The sequence below is a fragment of the Lampris incognitus genome, chromosome 18, assembly GCF_029633865.1.
Source record: "Lampris incognitus isolate fLamInc1 chromosome 18, fLamInc1.hap2, whole genome shotgun sequence".
Taxonomy (NCBI): domain Eukaryota; kingdom Metazoa; phylum Chordata; class Actinopteri; order Lampriformes; family Lampridae; genus Lampris; species Lampris incognitus.
In genome coordinates, this window is record NC_079228.1 from 2,679,208 (window position 1) to 2,702,500 (window position 23,293).

At 44.9% G+C, this 23,293-nt stretch overlaps 1 protein-coding gene across 1 annotated transcript in view; it reads left to right on the forward strand.

Annotated features, from left to right (window-relative positions):
- sema4ab (sema domain, immunoglobulin domain (Ig), transmembrane domain (TM) and short cytoplasmic domain, (semaphorin) 4Ab) overlaps nt 1–23,293 on the forward strand; it is a 375,735-nt gene that overhangs the window by 254,864 nt on the left and 97,578 nt on the right. The window contains exon 12 of the mRNA XM_056298286.1: nt 12,463–12,626. Within this exon, the coding sequence (XP_056154261.1) occupies nt 12,463–12,626 (164 nt within the window). The remainder of the gene's footprint in view (nt 1–12,462; nt 12,627–23,293) is intronic.

Genomic DNA, 23,293 nt, shown 5'->3' on the forward strand with positions numbered 1-23,293 from the left:
GCGCCTCCTTTCCAGCACCCTAGAGTAGACTTGGACCACACCCTCCGGTCCCCCTTTTTAAATATGAGACCCCCCCCCCCAGTCTGTCACTCCATAGGTACTGTCCCCGACCACCCCACGACACTGAAGAGGCATGTCAGTCAAGACAGCCCAACAATGTCCAGAGCCTTCAGCATCTCAGGGCGAATATCATCCACACCTGCCGCCTTGCCACCCAGGAGCTTCTTAACTACCTCAGAGAGCTCTGCCAGGGATATGGGTGGGGCTTCACCTGAGTCTTCTGACTCTACCTCCTCCAGTGAGGACGTGTTAGCCAGGTTCAGGAGCTCTTCAAAGTGTTCTTTCCACCGCTCCACAACATCCCCAGTCCGCAGTTGTAGTGAGGGTGAACTGGGAATGTCTGGCGGAGGCCCCTGTCCATAAGGTCTTCAACTCCCACCTCCGGAAGAAGTTTTCGTGTATCCCGAGGGAAGCTGAGGACATGGAGTCTGAGTGGGCCATGTTCAAAGCCTCTATTGAAGATGCGGCAGGCAAGAACTGTGGTCATAAGGTCATCGGTGCCTGTCGAGGTGGCAACCTAAGAACCTGCTGGTGGACACCAGCAGTGAGAGAAGCTGTTAGGCTGAAGAAGGAAGCCTTTCGGGCTTGGTGGGCCCAGGGGTATCCTGAAGCAGCAGACAAGTGCTGGGAGGCCAGAAGGGCTGCGGCTTCAGCAGTCATGGAAGCAAAAACTCGGGTGTGGGGGGAGTTCGACAAGGCTATGGAGGAGGACTTTTGGTTGGCCTCAAGGAAGTTCGGGCAAACCATCCAGCGACTCAGGAAAGGGAAGCAGGGCTTCACTCAGGCTGTGTTCAGCCGGGAAGGGGAACTGTTGACCATGGTAAATGCTACCGGATAATTGTGCACCCTGCCATTATCCCTGTCTCCAGTTGCTGCCATGTAGTTGTGTATTCACTAGTCGTAAAGCAAAACTGAATTTCATCAAAGTATGTTCTGACTAGTTTCATAATATCATCAGGGACCTGAAAGAAATTAAACGCTTTCATCAAAAGGTTGAGTGTCACAGAGTAAAGGCATTTGCTATATCCAAATACACTATACAAAGATCTTTCCTCTCCCTCTTAACTGGCTCAGTTTGGTGCCAAATAATTTTTGTGTTTTCTAACCATCTTGAGAAACCTGGGATTCCTACTTTCTTTACTGAGGTGTCCATTCACATATTTACTTTTAAATAAACTGTAAACCACTATGCCACTACACGGAGGAAGACCTTTCCTTCCACATCTACTGTGTTCTTCTCTTTTGGTATGAACATACCTCCTGTTCTATGCCAAGTCCTTGGAATAACTCCCTTTTTTCTATTTGAGTATGACTTTCATAAATACTTCAATATATCAGTCACACTCTTCTAAATCAAATCAAATCAAATCAATTTTATTTGTATAGCCCAATATCACAAATTACAAATTTGCCTCAGTGGGCTTAACAGCAACACAACATCCTGTCCATAGACCCTCTCTTCAGATAAGGAACAACTCCCTAAAAAAACCCTTTAACAGAGAGAAAAATAGGAAGAAACCTCAGGGAGAGCAACAGAGGAGGGATCTCTCTCCCAAGACTGACAACGTGCAATGGTGTTGTGTTTACACAATTACACAATACAACTTTGAAAGAGGATAACAGAATTATAATGGACATAAAATTTATGAAGAACATGATGCACAGGATGCCAAGCAGTGTTCAGACGCCAGCAGAACAGTCCAGGACCCAAGCCACGCGACCAGCATCATCATGTAAAAAAAAAAGGATTTATAAAAAAAAATGTGATGAGGGAGTGGCAGACAGCGTCCAATTGGTGACTACCATCACCACGGAGACCTGGGAGGAGAACCAACTGCACGTGCATGCAAGAGAGACTCACATGACACCATTCACACACAGAAAAAGAGAAAGGAGAAGACGTCATTCAGAGAGAACAGTTTGCAATAGTCATTACTCATAATCAATTAAGTCATCAACTAGTCATAATCTATACTCTGTAATCTATACTCGATAATCTCGATGGCAGAACAGTGGTTGGTAAATTCATTGAGACAGAAAACCAACCCACCATCCAGTACAGGTTGTGAAGCACTCAACTTAAAGGCAACTAATTGTAAACTAAGGCAAAAAGACGAGTTTTAAGTTTGGATTTAAAGACTCAACAGACTCTGGTTGTCTGATAGCAGCAGGCAGGTTATTCCACAACAATGGAGCCCGATAGGAAAAGGCCCTGCTGCCACCAGCTGACTTCTTTTTAACTTTGGGTACACACAGGAGCCCTGTATTTTGAGAACGAAGTGATCGAGATGTCATGTAAGGTTTAAGGAGATCAGACAGGTAGGATGGAGCAAGCCCATTTAGGATTTTATAAGTCAGCAGAAGCACCTTGTATTCTGATCTAACATGGACAGGAAGCCAATGAAGGGAGGCAAGAATTGGTGTAATACGGTCAAATTTCCTAGTTTTAGTTAGGATTCTAGCAGCAGCATTCTGAACCATCTGAAGACTTTTAGTACTAGAATGTGGCAGACCTGAGAACAGAACATTACAGTAATCAAGTCTGGATGAAACAAATGCATGTATTAGAATCTCTGCGTCAGCCATGGAGAGTAAAGACCGAATTTTAGCTATGTTATGTAACTGGAAAAGGGCAGTCTTGGTGATTTCTTTAATGTACTTGTCAAAGGAAAGGCTGGGATCAAAAAAAGTATAAAGTATTTGCAACATAATTCTGAACTTGATAATGAGTTTATTATTTAATGAATTTATGAAATAAGGCGATAAAACAGCATACAATTGTGTAGTTATTACAATAACTGATGTACACTGGTTTTGCCTCAATTTTTCATCAGTTGAAGCAAATGATCCTGAACAATGTGTTCTATTCACTCTACGAGTGTAATTCTATACGTTTTTGCACACAAATTTGTGTATTGTAGTGACCTACTTGCATGTTACATATTCACCATGCGGGCCAGAGACGGTCCCTTTAAGACAGTGGGCGGGGGTTAGCAAGGGGTATTGTGGGTAGACACGAGCCTGAGGTTGGTAGCAGAATTAATTGTTGACTTAGTTTGGGTTGGAGGAAATAAACGACCCCACGGCTGTGTGGTGTGGTCAAAAGGAGAAGTGGTCTCGTCTCCGTTCCTACATCCTCCACATTGGTGACCCCGACGTGAGCCATGGAGAACGAAGCTACCAGTGCAGCGGCAGTGGCGTTTCGCTCAAACTGCCCGACTTCTGGGAGACGGCTGCGGCAGCATGGTTCGCTCACATCTAAGCCCAGTTCGCGATTAGGAACATCACCGTGGATGAGACCCAGTACCACTACGTCGTGGTAGCACTCGGAACATCTACGGCGTCACGGATATTGGGCCTGCTGCAAGCCCCGTCGCCCGTGGATAAGTACGGTAAGATTAAGAGATCCTTGCTGCAGGCTTTTGAGCTAGCAGAGGTGGAGCGGGCGGACTGGTGGTTTTCGCTGCAAGGCTTGGGAGACGGCAAGCCATCGGAGCTAATGGACAAGATGCTGAATATGCCGGGTACGTGCGACCCCGCCTTCCTTTTCGGCCAGCTGTTCCTCCATCAGCTCCCCTCGCACGTCCGTGCTGCCTTGGCCAGCTCCAAGTTGTCCAGCACCTGTAACTTTCGGGAGTTGCCGCGGAGGCTGACAGGATTTTTCTCGCCAGCCGACAGCAGTGTGCGGCCGCTCTGCTGCCTGCCCACGCTCTTCCACCACCACCGGTTGAGGCTTCGGGCGTCGCCGCGGCAGCGGTTTCTCGTCGGCAGCAGGACTCAGGGGGACTGTGCTTCTACCATGCTGGGTTTGGAACCAAAGCCAAGCAATGCCGTGCACCATGCACTTTCAGCAAGGCGGGAAAAGCCAGGGCCGGCGCTCAGTAGCAGCCCTGAGCGTTGGCCAGGAAGGCAGGCTGCTGTTTATTCAGGACACCATCTCCGGCCGGCGGTTGCTAGTTGATTCGGACGCGCAGCGGAGCATCCTGCCTGCGACACCAGTGGACGCGATGGCCGGCGGATTCGGCCCCCCTATGGATGCTGCTAATGGCACCCCCGTACGCACCTATGGCACGAGGTATGTGAAGGTGGTTTTTGGAGGTCGGCGGTTCGGCTCGGACTTTGTAATGGCGAAGGTGTTCATTGCCCTCCTGGGTACGGATTTCCTGCGCGCTTATGGGCTGTTGGTAGACGTTGAAAACCGCCGCTTGATTGACGCCGTGTCCTTCTGCTCATACCCATGTACGCTGGGGGAGGCGGGTCCCATTGGCTTGTCCATCATGATTGCCACCGGGGATGAATTTCAGCGTCTACTCGCTGAGTTTCCGGACCTCACAATTTCTCATCTTCTCACCAGCAGTCACCAAGCATGGAGTAGAACTCTACATCACCACCAAGGGCCCCCCAGTCTACGCCCGTGCACGGCTCCGCGACCCAGCCAAGCTCCCCATTGCCAAGGAGGAGTTTGCCAACATGGAGCGCCTCGGCATCGTGCGCCGTTCCGACAGTCCATAGGCCTCCCCCCTGCATATGGTCACGAAGGCTAACGGCGGCTGGCGCCCATGTGCTGATTACCGCCGCCTCAACATCGCCACGACGCCAGACCGCTACCCCGTCCCGCACATCCAGGACTTCTCCATGCACTTGGCGGGGGCGGTCATCTTCTCCAAGGTGGACCTTGTGCGCGGATACCACCAGGTGCTGGTCCGCCCGCAGGATGTGCCGAAGACGACACTAATCACGCCGTTCAGCCTGTTTGAGTTCCTGAGGATGCCGTTTGGGTTCAAGGGGACTGCAAAGACCTTTCAGTGGCTCATGGACTCTGTGCTGCGAGATATGCCGTTCCTGTTTGTTTACCTGGACAACATTCTCGTGGCCAGTACGTCCGCAGTGGAGCACCTGCTCCACCTCCGGCAGCTGTTCGAACAGCTCAGCCAGCATGGGCTCATCATCAACCCAGCAAAGTGCCAGTTGGGCCTGCCGGCCATTGATTTCGTCGGGAACCGGGTTACAAAGGATGGAGCATCCCCCCTCCCCGACAAGGTGGATGCCGTCGCCAGGTTCCCATGCCTGAACACGGTGAAGTCCATGCAGGAGTTCCTGGGCATGGTGAATTTTTACAACCGGTTCATTCCCAAGGCGGCTCATCTCACGCCCCCTGTATGAGGCTCTGAAGGGTAAGGACCCCAAGGGGCCAGTGGACTGGTCGGAAGAGAGAAACCAGGCATTTGAGGACGCGCTGTTCCCAGTGCCTGGGAGGCGTTTCGACCATGTCAATGTGGACCTAGTAGGACCCCTCCCTCCTCCTGTGGTTTCACTCATCTCCTTACCATGGTGGACAGGACCACTAGGTGGCCAGAGGCTATTCCGTTGTCAACCACCACATCTGCTGAGGTGGCCCAGGCGTTCATCGGGTCCTGGGTAGCCCAGTTTGGCATGCCATCTGACCTCATTTCTGACCAGGGCCCGCAGTTCACATCCGAGCTCTGGACTGCAGTCGCTGAAAGGTGTGAAGCTGCACCGCACCACGCAGGGCAGCGGTTTATGTGAGCGGTTTCATTGTTCTATGAAGGCCGCTCTTCGGGCGAGCCTCACAGACAGTAGCTGGGTCGACCGGCTCCCATGGGTCATGCTTGGCCTGCAGACTGCCCCTAAGGAAGACCTCCAGTCCTCTTCAGCCGAGCTGGTTTACGGCCAGCCACTGTGGCCCCGGCGGAATTTCTCCCAGATGGCGCAGCACCCTGGTCTGCTACCCGCCAACGGGCTGTGTTCCAGGACGCTGCCGGCGTTTTCACTCCAGTCCCAACTTCGCGGCACGGCCTCCCTCAGTCTTACATCCCCAAGGACCTGCAGTCGGTCGGGTACATCTTCATCCGGCATGACGCCCACCATACCCCGCTGCGGCCCCCCTACGATGGCCTCTTCCATGTCCTGGTGGGGGGGGGGGCTAAGAACTTTGTTGTGGATATCGGTGGTAAGCAGGAGTGGGTTTTGGTGGACTGCCTCAAGCTGGCTCACCTGGACTTGGACAGGCCGGTTCAACTGGCCCAGCCCCCTCGGCATGGACGCCCCCCTACCCCAACACCCGTCAAGAGGAGCCGTTTTGGCCGCATTATTTGTCCCCCGCCACATTATTTTTTTTTCTTTTTGTCATGGTGAATTCTGGGGGGGGGGGGGGGGGCGTGTGTAGTGACCTACTTGCATGTTACGTATTCACCATGCTGACCAGACGGTCCCTTTAAGACAGTGGGCGGGGGTTAGCAAGGGGTATTGTGGGTAGGCACGAGGCTGAGGTTTAGCAGAATGAACTACTGACTTAGTTTCAGTTGGAGGAAATAAACGACCCCACGGCTGCGTGGTCAAAAGGAGAAGTTGTTTCGTCTCCTTTCTTTCATCCTCCACAATATATTTATTTTTATTTTATATTCCATCCGTTGCCAACATCATCCACCTATCTGACAGGTGTGACATCAACATGCTGATTAAACAGCATGATCATCACACATGATGGGGAAAATTAAAGGACACTAAAGTATGCATTTTTTTCTCCACACCATCATGCCAGACATGTCACAAATGTTGAGAGATTGTGCAGTTGGCATGCTGATTGCAGGAATGTCTACCAGAGCTGTTGTCAGAATATTAAATGTCAATTTTTCTACCATAAACCATCTCCAGAGTCGTTTCTAAGCTTTTGACAGTATGGCCAACTGGCCTCACAACTGTAGACATAACCACATCAGCCCAGGGCCACTACATCTGGTTTCTGCACACGTGGGATCATCTGAGACCAGCCACACAGAGAGCTGATCAAACAGTTGGTATGCACAACTGAACAATTTCTGATCAAAATTTCAGAAATTGTCTCAGGGTTTGTTTGTTTGTTTTTTTTTGTTTGTTTTTTTTTTTTGCATTCTTCTGAGCTCGAGGTTCTACTGAGCTCGGGGTTCTTCTGAGCTCGAGGTTCTTCTGCACTAGAGGTTCTGAGCTTGAGGTTCTTTTGAGCTCGAGGTTCTACTGAGCTCGAGGTTCTTCTGAGCTCAAGGTTCTTCTGAGCTTGAGAGAAATTGACCTGTTCCAACTAAATTCATTTAGACTACAAACAAAAAGTAACAGTCCTTGTAGCTGGTGTGCCTTCAGCTCATCAGCAAATAGTCCCCACCATTTTAAAATACAATCACTGGACCAAAGCTAAGCTAATCGCCACATCGGCATGACTTTTTAAAGATTTTTTTTTTTCCTGCTGGAGTTCTTTCCAAGCATGAACCAACCAAAACATGAAAACAGCACCATACCAAACCTGGGGAGTGTCTCAACCATGGTGAAGATAACAGTTAATGTTATGTATTCTGACTCCATCTGACGCCATTGTCCAGATGGATAAAGTAGCAATTTATTAATAGAGAAATGTTACGGGTTGCAGCTTTAAGTTAGGAAATGTTAAAAACTTTTGTGTGGTTAATTTTTTGTTATTTATTTCTGATTTTCCCCCTTTTTTCTTCCCAATTTAGTGGCCAATCGATCCTTATTTTTGTTCAAACACCCACCCCCGTACTGCATGCGTTCGCCAACTGCATCTCTCCGGCCGGCAGTCTCGAAGGAGACTCCTCGCCACTTCCGTGACAAGGCGACTCCAGGCTGAACTCAGTTTGTTCAAGAGTCGACTCATTGCAGTGGTAACACCCTTGATTTGGTTTTATCTAAAGGAATAGCTGTTTCTGATCTGAATGTCTTACCAACCACATCTGCTGTGTCTGATCATTTTCTCATCAAATTTGAAGCTTTATTGGCCTGTCCAGTTAATATTAGCACAGATGTAATTGCCACTCGCCATATTGGTCCCTCCACTGTAGCTGCATTTGGCCAGCAGCTGCCTGAAGTCTTGGCTCCTTTCACTGTGGTAAATGACTCTTGAAAATTTCACTAGTGACTTAAATGTGGCCCTCTCTAGTCTCCTCGATTCAGTTGCACCTCTCACTACCAGAGCTAGGCGACTAAAGAGGCCTACACTCTGGTATAACGATGAGACATGTGCTCTTAAGCGGACCTGCAGGAGACTGGAACGTAAATGGCAAAAATCAAAATTGGAAGTGTTTATTGAAATACAAGCGTGCTTTATCTGCTGCAAAAACATCGTATCTCTCTCACTTAATAAATATTAATAAACATAACCCCAGATTTCTCTTTGACACTGTATCTAAACTTACTAAAAAGCAGTTGTCTATTAGCTGCTCACCATTCACAGCCCATGAATTTCTAGATTTTTTCTGCAATAAGGTTGATGAGATTTTAAACAAAATTAGTTCTTCAACTCCATCTACTCGTGCAGATCCTGTCATACTAAATTCATATCTACACAATGAGTCACTGACAGTTCCAGTTATTACAGCTTTTGAGACTATCTCTCTTGATACTTTGACTAAGTTCGTGTCAGCTTCTAAACCAACTGCTTGCCTACTTGATCCTTTACCAGCAAAACTTTTTACAGACCTCTGGCCTTTTCTTGGACCTACAATGCTAGACATCATTAATTTATCTCTTACTACTGGCATTGTTCCCAGCAGTTTCAAGACAGCTGTGGTTAAACCTCTACTTAAAAAACCGCACCTTGATCCAGGGTCTCTTAATAACTATCGACCAGTCACTAAACTTCCATTCTTCTCTAAAGTACTAGAGAGAGTTGTGTATCAACAACGTTTGACCCATATAAACGAAAACCATCTATATGAACCTTTTCAGTCGGCTTTCAGGCCCTGTCACTCCACTGAAACTGCTCTGACCAGAGTGGTAAATGATCTTTTACTGGCTATCAACTCTGAATCCACTTCTGTGCTTCTACTACTGGACCTCAGTGCAGCCTTTGACACCATTGATCACTGTATACTTTTACATAGATTAAATTGTAATGTTGGTGTCTCTGGCTTAGCTCTCTCTTGGCTTAAGTCCTACTTATCTGGAAGAACACATTGTGTCTGCTATAATAATATTATATCAAAACTTTCTGACATTAAATATGGTGTGCCTCAGGGCTCAGTTCTTGGCCCTCTACTTTTCTCTCTTTACATTACACCTCTTGGCCAAATTATACGCAGTTATGGAATACATTTCCATTGCTATGCTGATGATACTCAGTTGTATGTGCCTATAAGGGCTGATGATCATACTCAAATCACTAACTTAGAGGCCTGCTTGGCTACTGTGAAAAACTGGATGTCACTTAACTTTCTGCTTTTAAATTCAGATAAAACCGAGAAGCTAGTCATTGGCCCTGCTAGACACGGACACCAACTTGATCAAGTAACGATAACAATCGACAACTCTGTGGTTTCACAACGTGTGGCAGCCAAAAATCTTGGTGTTACGTTTGATCCCAGCCTTTCCTTTGATAAGCACATTAAAGAAACCACCAAGACTGCCTTTTTTCACTTACATAACAGAGCTAAAATTCGGTCTTTCCTGTCCATGGTTGATGCAGAGACTCTAATACATGCATTTGTTTCATCCAGACTTGATTACTGTAATGTTCTGTTCTCAGGTCTGCCACATTCTAGTACTAAAAGTCTTCAGATGGGCCAGAATGCTGCTGCTAGAATCCTAACTAAAACTAGGAAATTTGACCATATTACACCAATTCTTGCCTCCCTTCATTGGCTTCCTATCCATGTTAGATCAGAATACAAGGTGCTTCTGCTGACTTATAAAACCCTAAATGGACTTGCCCCATCCTAGCTGTCTGATCTCCTTAAACCTTACATGACATCTCGAGCACTTCATTCTCAAAATACAGGGCTCCTGTGTGTACCCAAAGTTAAAAAGAAGTCAGCTGGTGGCAGCAGGGCCTTTTCCTATCGGGCTCCACTGTTGTGGAATAACCTGCCTGCTGCTGTCAGACAACCAGAGTCTGTTGAGTCTTTAAATCCAAACTTAAAACTCATCTTTTTGCCTTAGCTTACAATTAGTTGCCTTTAAGTTGAGTGCTTCACAACCTGTACTGGATGGTGGGTTGGTTTTCTGTCTCAATGAATTTACCACCCACTGTTCTGCCGACGAGATTATTGACTATAGATTATAGTGTATAGATTATGACTAATTGATGACTTAATTGATTATGGCTAATAACTATTGCAAACTGTTCTCTTCTCTAACATGTCTTTTCTCTCTCTCGGAATGATGTCTTCTCCTTTCTCTTTCTCTGTGTTTGAATGGTGTCATGTGAGTCTCTCTTGCATGCATGTGCAGTCGGTTCTCCTCCCAGGTCTCCGTGGTGATGGTGGTCACCATTTGGATGCTACCTACCCTTCCTCTCCTCACATAAGTTTATTTTTTTTTACATGATGATGCTGGTCGCGTGGCTTGGGTCCTGGACTGCTCCGTTGGCATGTGGACACTGCTTGGCATCCTGTGCATCATGTTCTTCATACATTTTATGTCCATTATAATTCTGTTCTCCTCTTTCAATGTTGTATCATATAAATTGCGTGAACACAACATCCATTGCACGCTGTCCATCTTGGTAGAGACATCCCTCCTCTGTTGCTCTCCCTGAGGTTTCTTCATGTTGTTTCTCCCTGTTAAAGGGTTTTCGGTAACACTTTAGTATGGGGAACGTAGTCACCATTAATTAGGTGCTTATTAGCATGCAAATTAGCAACATATTGGCTCTTAATTGGTCATTATTACATACTCATTAATGCCTTATTCTGCATGGCCTTATTATACAACCAGTAAGCCATTAACTATGAGTTTTCCCTCTATAACCTCAGAATTATTGCTTATTAGTAGTACCATCTCAATATGCTTTGCTTAGTATGGACTTTATAAGGTGGTAGTACCACAAGAAGAGTTATTCTCCCTTACTAACACTTAATGAATATGGTCTGTTCTTACATAACAAAACACAAAACTACAAGTGTTAATAGTGTTAAATTACTGTAAATTAAGTTTTTGTTACTTAGAATATGTTCCCCATACTAAAGTGACATCTTGATCATTACTAATTCACTAGTAATTAAGTTTTTTTTATGTTCCCCATACTAAAGTGTTACCGGGTTTTTTTAGGGAGTTGTTCCTTATCCGATGAGAGGGTCTAAGGACAGGATGTTGTGTTGCTGTTAAGCCCACTGAGGCAAATTTGTAATTTGTGATATACAAATGAAATTGATTCGATCCACTGCTTTTCCCACACACACACACAGACGCATTCATGTGACGAACACAAGCCGACTCCGCCCCCCTCCCCAAGACAGCGTTGCCAATTATTGCTGCTTCATCGAGTCCGGCCATAGTCAGATGGATCTGACGAGACCGAGGCGCGAACCCCTGTGGGCAACTGCATCGACACAAAGCCGATGCTTAGACCGCTACACCACCGCGGACCCCCTTGTGTGGTTCATTTGGTTAAATTCGGTTCAGAGATTTTGTTTTTTAATTTCCTCACCAGAGGAACATGAAGTGCTGCTAATCTTTTCCCCATAAACCCAGAAAATGTACGAATATGAATTTTAATCCTTTCATATTTGTACATTTTACACTCCTGACCATTACTATTTTGATGGTAAATTCTGACCAGGTTTTACACAATACCGTGCATGAACCTCTTAGCTAGAAAATGGTAAACAGGTTCTGTAATGCAGAGTGCGACGGACCTTTCTCTTCCCAAGCTGTGGAAATCACCGAGCGATGCTTTCACGTCCTGTCTGTGTCCTGCACGTAAAATACAGCAACGACGTAGAGCAGTCATAGTGTTGGAATAACAGATATGGCACGGTTAATAGCAGTCCATTAAAAACCTCTCGTGTCATGGTCTGGCAGTCACAGAAGCACCTGTACATGAAAAGAGAAAGAGGGACATTGTTTAGAGGAACATTTGCGGCACGGTGGCGCAGTGGTTAGTGCGACCTTGAGGTCGTTCTGGGTCATCCTGTGTGGAGTTTGCATGTTCTCCCCGTGTGTGTGTGTGTGTGTGTGTGTGTGTGTGTGTGTGTGTGTGTCCACCCTGTGATTATGCTTGGCGGTCTGTCCAGGGTGTCTCCCCACCTGCCGCCCAATGGCTGCTGGGATAGGCTCCAGCAATCCCGCGACCCTGAGAGCAGGAGAAGCGGTTCACTAATATTACATGTATAATTACTGGACTGGTGCAGATTTGGCTATGCAAGTAGACACTTTATTGCAAAGCTCAACAATATTATAATTCCAACCCTGGTTATGTGTTTCAAACAGGACAGTTCATCTGATAAACAGGCATTTTTCCAATGAGCTGTTGTTCTGAGGCAGAAGACTTTTTCAGAGTGAGAAATGGAGAAAAACATAAATATGGCATGTGATGATATGCCTTTCATGCTATTTGCGATATTGATTGTGAAAACCTCTTCTAACACATTGTTCTTCTGGGTGTCTACCCTACAGGGCATGGCATTTGTTGGCACATCAGAGGGTGTGGTGAGGGTCCCAACAGCCAACTGCTCTTTCTACTGGAGCTGTGACCAGTGTGTGCTAGCTCGGGACCCCTTCTGTGGCTGGGACCCTGACAGCAGGGCCTGTGTGAGAGTCACTACCGTCAAGGCTGGCTTGTGAGTACCTTTACATGGAATATGTACAGTCAGCGTGCACCTCCGTGGTTGTTATGTTTGGGGTTATCAATGTGTCACAGAGCATAGTAGAAGAGCCCGCGGTGACACATGTTAGTGCTTATCACACAGCGCGTGCTGTTGACTGAACAAGCAGAGAATGAAACCTGTCCGAGTATTGTACAAGATGAATAAACATGATTTTTAGTCAAGATTAAATGTAAAGTTAGGATTTTCATCACAGAGTCGTTTAAACTAGTGAAGCCCGCTCATGTCGATCTTGCCCGGAGAAGGAAACCATAGTAAGGCCTGGAGTTAACAGAGATTGTTGGAAGGGTCAGTAAGGCCTGGAGTTAACAGAGATTGTTTGAAGGGTCAGTAAGGCCTGGAGTTAACAGAGACTGTTGGAAGGGTCAGTAAGGCCTGGAGTTCACAGAGACTGTTGGAAGGGCCAGTAAGGCCTGGGGTTAACAGAGATTGTTGGAAGGGTCAGTAAGGCCTGGAGTTAACAGAGATTGTTGGAAGGGTCAGTAAGGCCTGGAGTTCACAGAGACTGTTGGAAGGGTCAGTAAGGCCTGGAGTTAACAGAGATTGTTGGAAGGGTCAGTAAGGCCTGGAGTTAACAGATACTGTTGGAAGGATCAGTAAGGCCTGGAGTTAACAGAGACTGTTGGAAGGGTCAGTAAGGCCTGGAGTTAACTGAGATTGTTGGAAGGGTCAGTAAGGCCTGGAGTTAACAGAGACTGTTGGAAGGGTCAGTAAGGCCTGAAGTTAACAGAGATTGTTGGAAGGGTCAGTAAGGCCTGGAGTTAACAGAGATTGTTGGAAGGGTCAGTAAGGCCTGGAGTTCACAGAGACTGTTGGAAGGGTCAGTAAGGCCTGGAGTTAACAGAGATTGTTGGAAGGGTCAGTAAGGCCTGGAGTTAACAGATACTGTTGGAAGGATCAGTAAGGCCTGGAGTTAACAGAGACTGTTGGAAGGGTCAGTAAGGCCTGGAGTTAACTGAGATTGTTGGAAGGGTCAGTAAGGCCTGGAGTTAACAGAGATTGTTGGAAGGGTCAGTAAGGCCTGGAGTTCACAGAGACTGTTGGAAGGGTCAGTAAGGCCTGGAGTTAACAGAGATTGTTGGAAGGGTCAGTAAGGCCTGGAGTTAACAGATACTGTTGGAAGGATCAGTAAGGCCTGGAGTTAACAGAGACTGTTGGAAGGGTCAGTAAGGCCTGGAGTTAACTGAGATTGTTGGAAGGGTCAGTAAGGCCTGGAGTTAACAGAGACTGTTGGAAGGGTCAGTAAGGCCTGAAGTTAACAGAGATTGTTGGAAGGGTCAGTAAGGCCTGGAGTTAACAGAGATTGTTGGAAGGGTCAGTAAGGCCTGGAGTTCACAGAGACTGTTGGAAGGGTCAGTAAGGCCTGGAGTTAACAGAGATTGTTGGAAGGGTCAGTAAGGCCTGGAGTTAACAGATACTGTTGGAAGGATCAGTAAGGCCTGGAGTTAACAGAGACTGTTGGAAGGGTCAGTAAGGCCTGGAGTTAACTGAGATTGTTGGAAGGGTCAGTAAGGCCTGGAGTTAACAGAGACTGTTGGAAGGGTCAGTAAGGCCTGAAGTTAACAGAGATTGTTGGAAGGGTCAGTAAGGCCTGGAATAAACAGAGACTGTTGGAAGGATCAGTAAGGCCTGAAGGTAACAGAGATTGTTGGAAGGGTCAGTAAGGCCTGGAGTTAACAGAGACTGTTGGAAGGGTCAGTAAGGCCTGGAGTTAACAGAGATTGTTGGAAGGGTCAGTAAGGCCTGGAGTTAACAGAGACTGTTGGAAGGGTCAGTAAGGCCTGGAGTTAACAGAGATTGTTGGAAGGGTCAGTAAGGCCTGGAGTTATCAGAGACTGTTGGATGGGTCAGTAAGGCCTGGAGTTAACAGAGACTGGTGGAAGGGTCAGTAAGGCCTGGAGTTAACAGAGATTGTTGGAAGGGTCAGTAAGGCCTGGAGTTAACAGAGATTGTTGGAAGGTTAAGTTGCAGTGGGGTGCAGTGACGTGGGCACCCTTGGTCAAAATGCCTTTTACAATTAATATGTAAGTGAACAGAAGCTTACCTGAACTCTAAATGGTACAACATTAATCATAACGCATTTCTTCACATTTTTAAGCAACTTTGATTTTTTTTGTTTTTTTCCAGTTTCAAAATTATGAGAAAGGAGAAAGGCCCTGTGCAAAAGTTCAGGAGTTCTGTCAGTTAATGCTTTGTAACTCGTCCTGTAACAGCTTGCAAACACTTCTTGTAGCCAACTAAGAGTCTTTCAGTTCTCACTTTAGGAATTTTCCCCCGTTCTTCCTGGTAGAAGACCTCTAGCTCACAAACATTCTTGACAGAAGCTAAGCAGGTGTGGGCTTGGCTAGTACTTGGATGGAAGACCTCCCGTTCCCGGGTCACGACCCCCCCAAGTCCATATCCCTGGGATCCTAGGTTGAGCAAATCCTGGGACATCATGCCTTCATATGGGGAATTTGTGCCATCTCCTGGCAGGGAAAGGCATGACAGCTCTAGGCTAGATCAGTGCGCTAGAGTGCTCGCGCTGTAAACGGAAGATTGCTGGTTCAATTCCCCGACCGGGTCATACCAAATACTCTAAAAATGATACCCATTGCCTCCCTGCTTGACACTCGGCATCTAGGTTTCTATTTAATGAAAGTAAATGGGGACTAAAGGTGGAAACAATTAATCTTGCTTACTGTGGCGTATTAACAGTTCATCATCTATTCTCTGTTCATTATTACATGCTGCCTCATCATTACACCATTCCAGACTTAGCTTGTGAGACATAGCAACATAGTTATTGTTGCTATGTCTCACAAGCTTCGTCTGTATTTTTTGCTTGTGACATGGCAAAAGGGAGACCTCAACATTCCAAATAGAAAATGGCTACCTAAATGATGCCGTAGAAGAAAAGGTTATTCTATGGCATAGCAAAAGGGAAAGGTCCATTAACAGGACATTAACATTTACATTTACAAAGATTGCAATGTAAATTTCATTTCAACACATCTTTGTAAACACCCCACAATAAGAAACACAGACAAATGTATCATTGCCATTATTATATTTGCATCATATGATATGCTAAATTATATGCCAAATAAGCACATTTTACTAACAACTTGCTAGAAGACAGTCAATTGGATTGTTTTGAGTGGCAATCTCAGGTTAATCTGATGTTTCCAGATGACCCAGCCTTCTCACACGAGTCTTCATTCCATTCATTTCAGGTCGCATTCAAGTAAGCATGCTCAGATTTCAGATTTTTATTGACTAACTGGACTGATTCCCAGAGGCTTGCTGGATAGTTTTGACAGCATCTCCTTGGATAAGAGGCATGGCACCAAAGCAGAAGACACTTCCTGTCATGGTCACTTCCAGTCATTATGGGGTCATCTTATTGCAACAATACTAAACTTGCATTTAGTAAACACACAGACATTGACAAATCTGTCATTGACAAAATTATTATTTAATTATTATTTATCAACTCACCAAATTTTAATAGTTTAAACAGCAGAATTAAAATGAAAAAAAAAACAGACAGTGGGCATTTTTCTTCTCCTTAAATTGTTATTTCATTTTAAAAAATCTCCATTTCACAGAGACCCATAAGAAATCACACATGTTAAAGCAGAATACAATTTTGCAAACAAATTAACAACTTCAAATATTATTAAAATAACATAAGAATCTATATTTTAAAATACAAATTTAAATATTTCTCTCTGTGTTACTGTTGGCATGTTGACCTCATCACTAAATTGACTCGAGCGCTTTGCCTAATGACAGACAATCCCACACTTCTCAACATAAAAATGTCCCATGTTTGTCCTTTGTTTAAACTACCTATACTATGATTAATATAATTAGCCTTTTCACAACATTATGCACCTCTTTTAAACATTACCTAGGACTTACCTTGCAGTGCAATAACTTTAAAATAACAGTGCAATAACAGAACTTTGCAAATAAAATGTAAAAGAAAAAACTGAGCCACAAATGAGTTAGAGAGACCCAATATCGAGGTATTAAGGCATAGCATAGGAGTGAAATCCACAGTGAAAAGATGAAGCTCGCGACACTGCAGACTCTTCAAAATAATTAAAGCATTTATTTCTGCTAACGTGACATGTTTCGAGACCAGCTCTTCATTGACAGCTTCATCTTTTCACTTTGGATTTTGCTCTTAGCTCCGCACCTGCCCTGGCCGTGGCCGTTCCTCACCTTCCATAGCAGAAGAGTGAGCCCAATTATTTCCTCTTTTCCAGTTCCTCATTTACAACACGTTTAAAGTGCTCACAGCTCGTGTACACAACACCTTCAAAACCAGTAGTAGTTGATTTTCTAGTTACTGGGCAATAGGTGAATATCTTCTGGCTACTCCCAGCCAGCAGCTTTCTCCTTGGAGGGTGTGTACCACTTCCGCTGCCCACCACACTGAGGTACTTGGCAAGCACTGCATGGCCTCCTCGACTTGTTGGGCATGACTGGTTTGGTTGTTGGTGCGGGGGGCGGTGCTACCACTGTGAAACTCTGACTGCATGATGGCCCATGAAAACTGATGTTTGGAGCCTGAGGCTGTGCAGGAACCACCAGGAGCACAGATGCCCCCGACACTGCAGCTCGAATGAAGGTGGCCGTGGCAGGCTTTGGCTGAAGGGGTCGGTGTAGCTCCGCTGGCTGTGGCAGGCTTTGGCTGAATGGGTGGGTTCGCAGGCTCAGCAGTGGCAGACTCTTGATGAATGGGTCAGCTCACAGGCTCCGGCTCTTCAAAATCCAACCTGCAAATATAAAGCATACGATAAGATTAATGTGCATTTACTTTCATTACCACTTAAAAAACTACTCACATCATTTAAAGGTGTACTTGGCTGTTTGGAGCATTAAAAATTAGATATATAGTGATGACATAGAAAATCACACTTACATGATCACTCAGACCCCACTAGATATACGGTCTATTCAAAACACAACTTAATTAATTAGATTGTCTGATATTCTGCAGAGGTTCCTTTCTGTTTACGTATCTGTTGTGGTTTGAGTGAAACCATAACAAAAACACAAACAGAATGGTAACTCTGCAGAAAATTGGACAATCTAGCTTTGTTCTTTTCAATAGACCGTTTATCTAGTGGGGCCTAAGTGATCTTTAAGTATAATTATCTGTGTAATCGCTTAACATTTTATTTTTAATCGAGCAAACAGCCTACTCACATCATTTAATCGCTGTAAAGATGTAAACATCTTACCTTCTCTTCTCACAACGCCTTTTCCCAGCGACGTGGCGAGGCTGCTGATACTGCACACTGGTTCTCCTTCGGTGCATGGATTTTCATGTGGCGTGTAAGTTTGGACTTCTAAGTGAAGACCTTGTCACTCACGCTGCACTGATTTACTCTGTCCATCTTGTTGTTCACCTGGTGGAGTGAAACATGAAGAAATATAAGTAATTTGTCTAAAAGCCCATTAGTATTCTAATAGCCTATTTTGCTATCCAAAACCATGTGTATCCTAGTCCTATGAGTTAAACTCATTTTATTTTGTAGGCTACTCTCAAATGGCTTACCCTTTAATTGTTAAAACTCAAATAGATTCTATAGATTGACCGGTATCACACAACACTGTGTTGATACAAAAATATTAGAAAGGGCAATTTAATTTACGTGACACTGCACACACACAATATTTCTGCAGCAGTTACCGTAAAGAAACCCTTTCTCAAATACAGTTGAAATGAAACTTCAAGATAATTATTGAGAGACAATATAGAATAGAGGGTAACGTTAGCCTACAATCCACTCGTTCCTCAGAGGCTGTTTTGTATCGGCTGAGGGGCTGAGAAACATAGGCCTACAGCCTGAATTGAGCTGCCGGTAACTTCAGTGGTACACATCAAGTTAGATAAGACAATAATATTGTAAGCTGGACTGTTGTTGGACTGAATAAAGCTAATGAAAGTGTGTGCTTTCATGTTTTCTGGCGAGGCTAACAACGGTAGCCTCCCAACATTTAGCCAAGTCGCGCATCTCGAGTAACATTAGACTGTTGACGCTGTTGTCCGATGTCCTAATAATGTCTTAGTAAAACGAAAACCGCTTAATCCATAACAAGAACTTATGTTAAGTATGAAAAAGATTGCTATTAAATTTACCTGGAGTCCCGAAAAATGGCAGGGAGATGGACATCAGTTGAGTCGACAGTTGACAGTAGGCTAGCACGCTGTCAGTCGATCGGCCCGTGACGAGGCACGCTGATTGGTCGTTGGGGACGGGTGTGCTCCTCGCTCAACCATTGATCCAGTTGAGGGCATCTCGCTCAACCATTGGTCCAGTTGAGGGAACCTCGCTCAACCATTGGTCCGGTCGAGGGCCGATAAAGACTTGGAGGCGCTTTCGCTTGGGAAAACTTGAGTTGCTGCTGGAAGTGGTGTTGGTGGGCCAGTAGGGGGCAGTATTCCCTCTGGTCCTAATAAAAACAACAAATATCAAATCCCAATGCCCCAGTGCAGTGATGGGGACACTGCGCTGTAGATGCCGTCCTTCACATGAGACGTTAAACCGAGGTCCTGACTCACTGTGGTCATTAAAGATCCCGTGGCACTTATCACAAAGAGTAGGGGGTCCCCAGTGTCCTGGCAACATTCCCGACCTGGCTCTCTCCATCTGGCCACCTCATCACCCTCCATGTAACTGGCTCAATGACTCCTCCCTCTCCACCTCAAGCTGATGTGTGGTGAGCGTTCTGGTGCAAAATGGCTGCCATGCACCACCCAGGTGCTACACATTGGTGGTGGTTGAGGTGAGTTACCCCCTTCAATGTGAAACACTTTGGGTGCCTACATTTTCTTTTTATAAATCCATATATATATATATATATATATATATATATATATATATATATATATATATATATATATATATATATATATATATATATATATATATTATTATTATTATTATTATTATTACATGATGATGCTGGTCGCGTGGCTTGGGTCCTGGACTGTTCCGATGGCGTCTGGACACTGCTTGGCATCCTGCACATCATATTCTTCATAAATTTTATAAGTTCATTATAACTGTGTTATCCTCTTTCAACGTTGTATTGTGTAAATTGCGTAAACACAGCATCCATTGCACGTTGTCCGTCTTGGGAGAGAGATCCCTCTGGTGCTTTCCCTGAGGTTTCTTCCTATTTTTTCTCCGTTAAAGGTTTTTTTTTTTTTTTAGGGAGTTGTTCCTTATCCGATGAGCAGGTCTAAGGACAGAATGTTGTGTTGCTGTTCAGCTCACTGAGGCAAATTTGTGATATTGGCCTATACAAATAAAATTGATTTCATTTCATTTGATTTAGATAAAGCGCTATATAAATGTAATTATAATGATAATAATAATAATAATTATTATTATTATTATTATTATTATGTTTGAGATCTCTCCACAGATTTTCAATATTATTCAAGTTGGGGGACTGTGTTTTCTGAAGGTAGTTCATGGTTGATTTCGAAGTATGCTTCAGATCACTGTCTTGCTGGAATACCAATCCTGTCTTCAACTTGAAAGTCTGGACTGACCTTCAAACGACAGACAGACAGACAGACAGACAGACAGACAGACAGACAGACAGACAGACAGATAGATAGATAGATAGATAGATAGATAGATAGATAGATAGATAGATAGATAGATAGATAGATAGATAGATAGATAGATAGATAGATAGATAGATAGATAGATAGATAGATAGATAGATAGATAGATAGATAGATAGATCATGCGTCTCTGCATAGGGTGAGTATACAGCGAGGACTCTGGGTGAGCTCAATTCTGACTTCAGCTTCTGGAAAGCCTCTCGTTGTGGTGCTCCCCAGCACCATTCTGTCTTCTCAGACTGGAGAACTGTCAGAGGTTGTGTGTATGATGAGAGGTTGGGCAGGAACTTGCCTAGGTAATTAGCGATCGCCTCCATACGATCCAGTTCTGCCCTGACTTTATCCTGCAGCGGGAGAGGGACGCGACGTGGGGCATACGGAGCGCATGGTGTGGCCCCTGGTTCCAGTTCAATCTGGTATGGCTCCTCCAGTTTTCCCAACCCTTTGAACACCATGGGTTACACATTTTTGATGTCTTCTCCTACTTGAACTGTGTGCACTCGCTTTACAAGAGTCCAGGCCTCAATGGCTGGAAGCCCCAACAGCGGTTTCCTCAGTTTGCTCACCACATAGATGTCTTGTTCAGTTGATTTTTTCCCAACCTCCAGTTTTCCTCTGACATCCAGGAGCTGCCTGCCAGGACCATACAGGGGTAACCTGGATGGCGGCAGCATCCCATGGTTGTCTGTGGAGTAGTGGTGGCTAGGGATAACTTTAACTCCAGCTCCAGTGTCTAATTTGAACTCTGCTGACTTCAACTCTAGAGTTTCTGTCCACTCATGTTCAACACTGTCAATGTCAATTATCACTTCTCCAAGAAAGGCTAGATCTGATCCATAGTCTGCAGAATCCTCTGTGATGTCATGAACGCCGCCTGCTGATCAAGATTTCCAAGCAAAATGTCCTTTTTGTTTGCATTTGCAACATTCTGCATCCTTGGCAGGATAATCCTTCCACTGGTGCCTTGTTGAATTTCCACATCTTCCACAACCTGTGGGTCTGTTTTCATTTTCTGACTTGCCTTCAGAGCTGTATTGTGAGTTGTGCTTTTGTCCTTTTGTGCCTCTTTGGGGCTGGCGCCTTGCACTTATTACATCTAAATTCTCTGAGCATCTCAAATTTAAGCTGCCGCACAGTATAGGCTGCTGCTTCTTTATTTACTCACTGTGACACACTCTAGCTACGGTTTTGACTGGTGTGAGATCAGGATTTAACTGTAAAGACTCAGACAGCTTTGCGTCTCTTAGGCCAACAACAATCCTGTCTCTGATTAGCTCTTCTCTGAGCTCACCAAATGCAGTGTTCAGCTAGGCTATGGACTGCAGTAATAAATGCTTCAGCACTTTCTCCTTGCTCTTGATTGCAACTGTTGAGCCATGCACGCTGAAAAATAAAATGTATCTTGCTCACACCAGGCACGGCTCCAGGATTTCAGTTTTGGGTGGGCCAGTCCAATTATGGATGGGCCTGGAATTCCCTAGGGGGGTCCGGGGGCATGCTCCTCTGGAATAAAAATTTTCAATATTGACAATTTAAATGCATCAATTTGGTGCATTTTGAGACCAAAATCGAGCTAGATAGAATAACAAATGTAATCACAAAAAAACCCTCATAATTCATGCAACATTGACAAAATGAGCCAAAATGTTAAAAATTACTCAGTGCAAAATATATATTGCTTGAACATCAGCAGTACCATCACTTGCCAACGTCGAAAGCCAGTGAGTGACCATTTTGAACTATAATTCTATAGTTCTATAATGGCCCTCAGTAAGTTTGGATTTGACACCCCTGGCTTATACTATAAAATCATCCAAAGTGGCATAGGGGGTAAAGTGTTTGACATAGTCAAATCTATGTATTTGGAAAATAAGTGTGGCGTAAAACTTGGCAACAAAAGAACAGAATACTTCACTCAAGGGTGAGGGGTGAGCCAGGGCTGAAGTTTGAGTTCAACTCTGTTCAATATCTACATCAATGAGTTAGCGGTGTTACTGTAACAATCTGCAGCTCCTAATCGCACCCTAAACAGCACAGAAGTTAAATTCTTGCTCTATGCAGATGACCTGGTGCTGCTGTCACCCACAGAACAGGGTCTACAGTAGTATCTGGATCTGCTAGAGAAATACTGTCAGAACTGGGCCCTGGCAGTAAACTTAAAAAAGACATACATTATGAACTTCCAGAAGAAGCCCAGATGTCAGGAAAGTAGACACCTATTTACTCTAGGTAACACCGCCCTAGAGCACACGTTAAATTATGATGACCTGGGACTGAGGGTCAGTGCCTTGGGAAGCTTTGGTCTGGCAGTGAATGCACTTAAAGAGAAAGCCCAAAGAGCTTTCTATGCAATAAAAAGAAAATTCTATAAAATAGACATCCCAATTAAAATCGTGTCCAAAATCTTTGACAGTGTCCTCCTGCCCATTGCAGTATATGGAAGTGAAGTATGGGGTCCACTCAGTCAGCAAGACTACACTAGATGGGACAAACAGCCAATAGAAGCCCTGCATGCAGAATTCTGTCAAAAATTGCTAAACGTACAAAGGAAAACACCAACACGTGCATGCAGGGCAGAATCAGGCCGTTTCCCGTTGATAATAAATATCACCAAAACAGATCACTTACATTCTGGATGCACCTTAAATCAAGTCCCCACCACACACTGCAGTTTAAAGCATTCCAGATCCAAGAGCTAAGAAAGAGTCCCCTCAGCCAGCTGGTTGTGAAACTAACTGACCCCGTAACCACTGAAATAGATGAGTTTCAGACCAGCACTGCTAACCAACCACAGATTAGAGTAAACCACATCATCACACAATGCAACAACTCATATGTGGAACATTGGGACGTAGAAACCAAATGACCACATAAAATGAGAATGTTATCGGGCCCTAAAAAGAGAACACAAACTGGCTAACGATCTGTCCACTGTCAGGGACAGTCAGCAGAGACACAACCTTACCAAGTACAGGCTCACTGA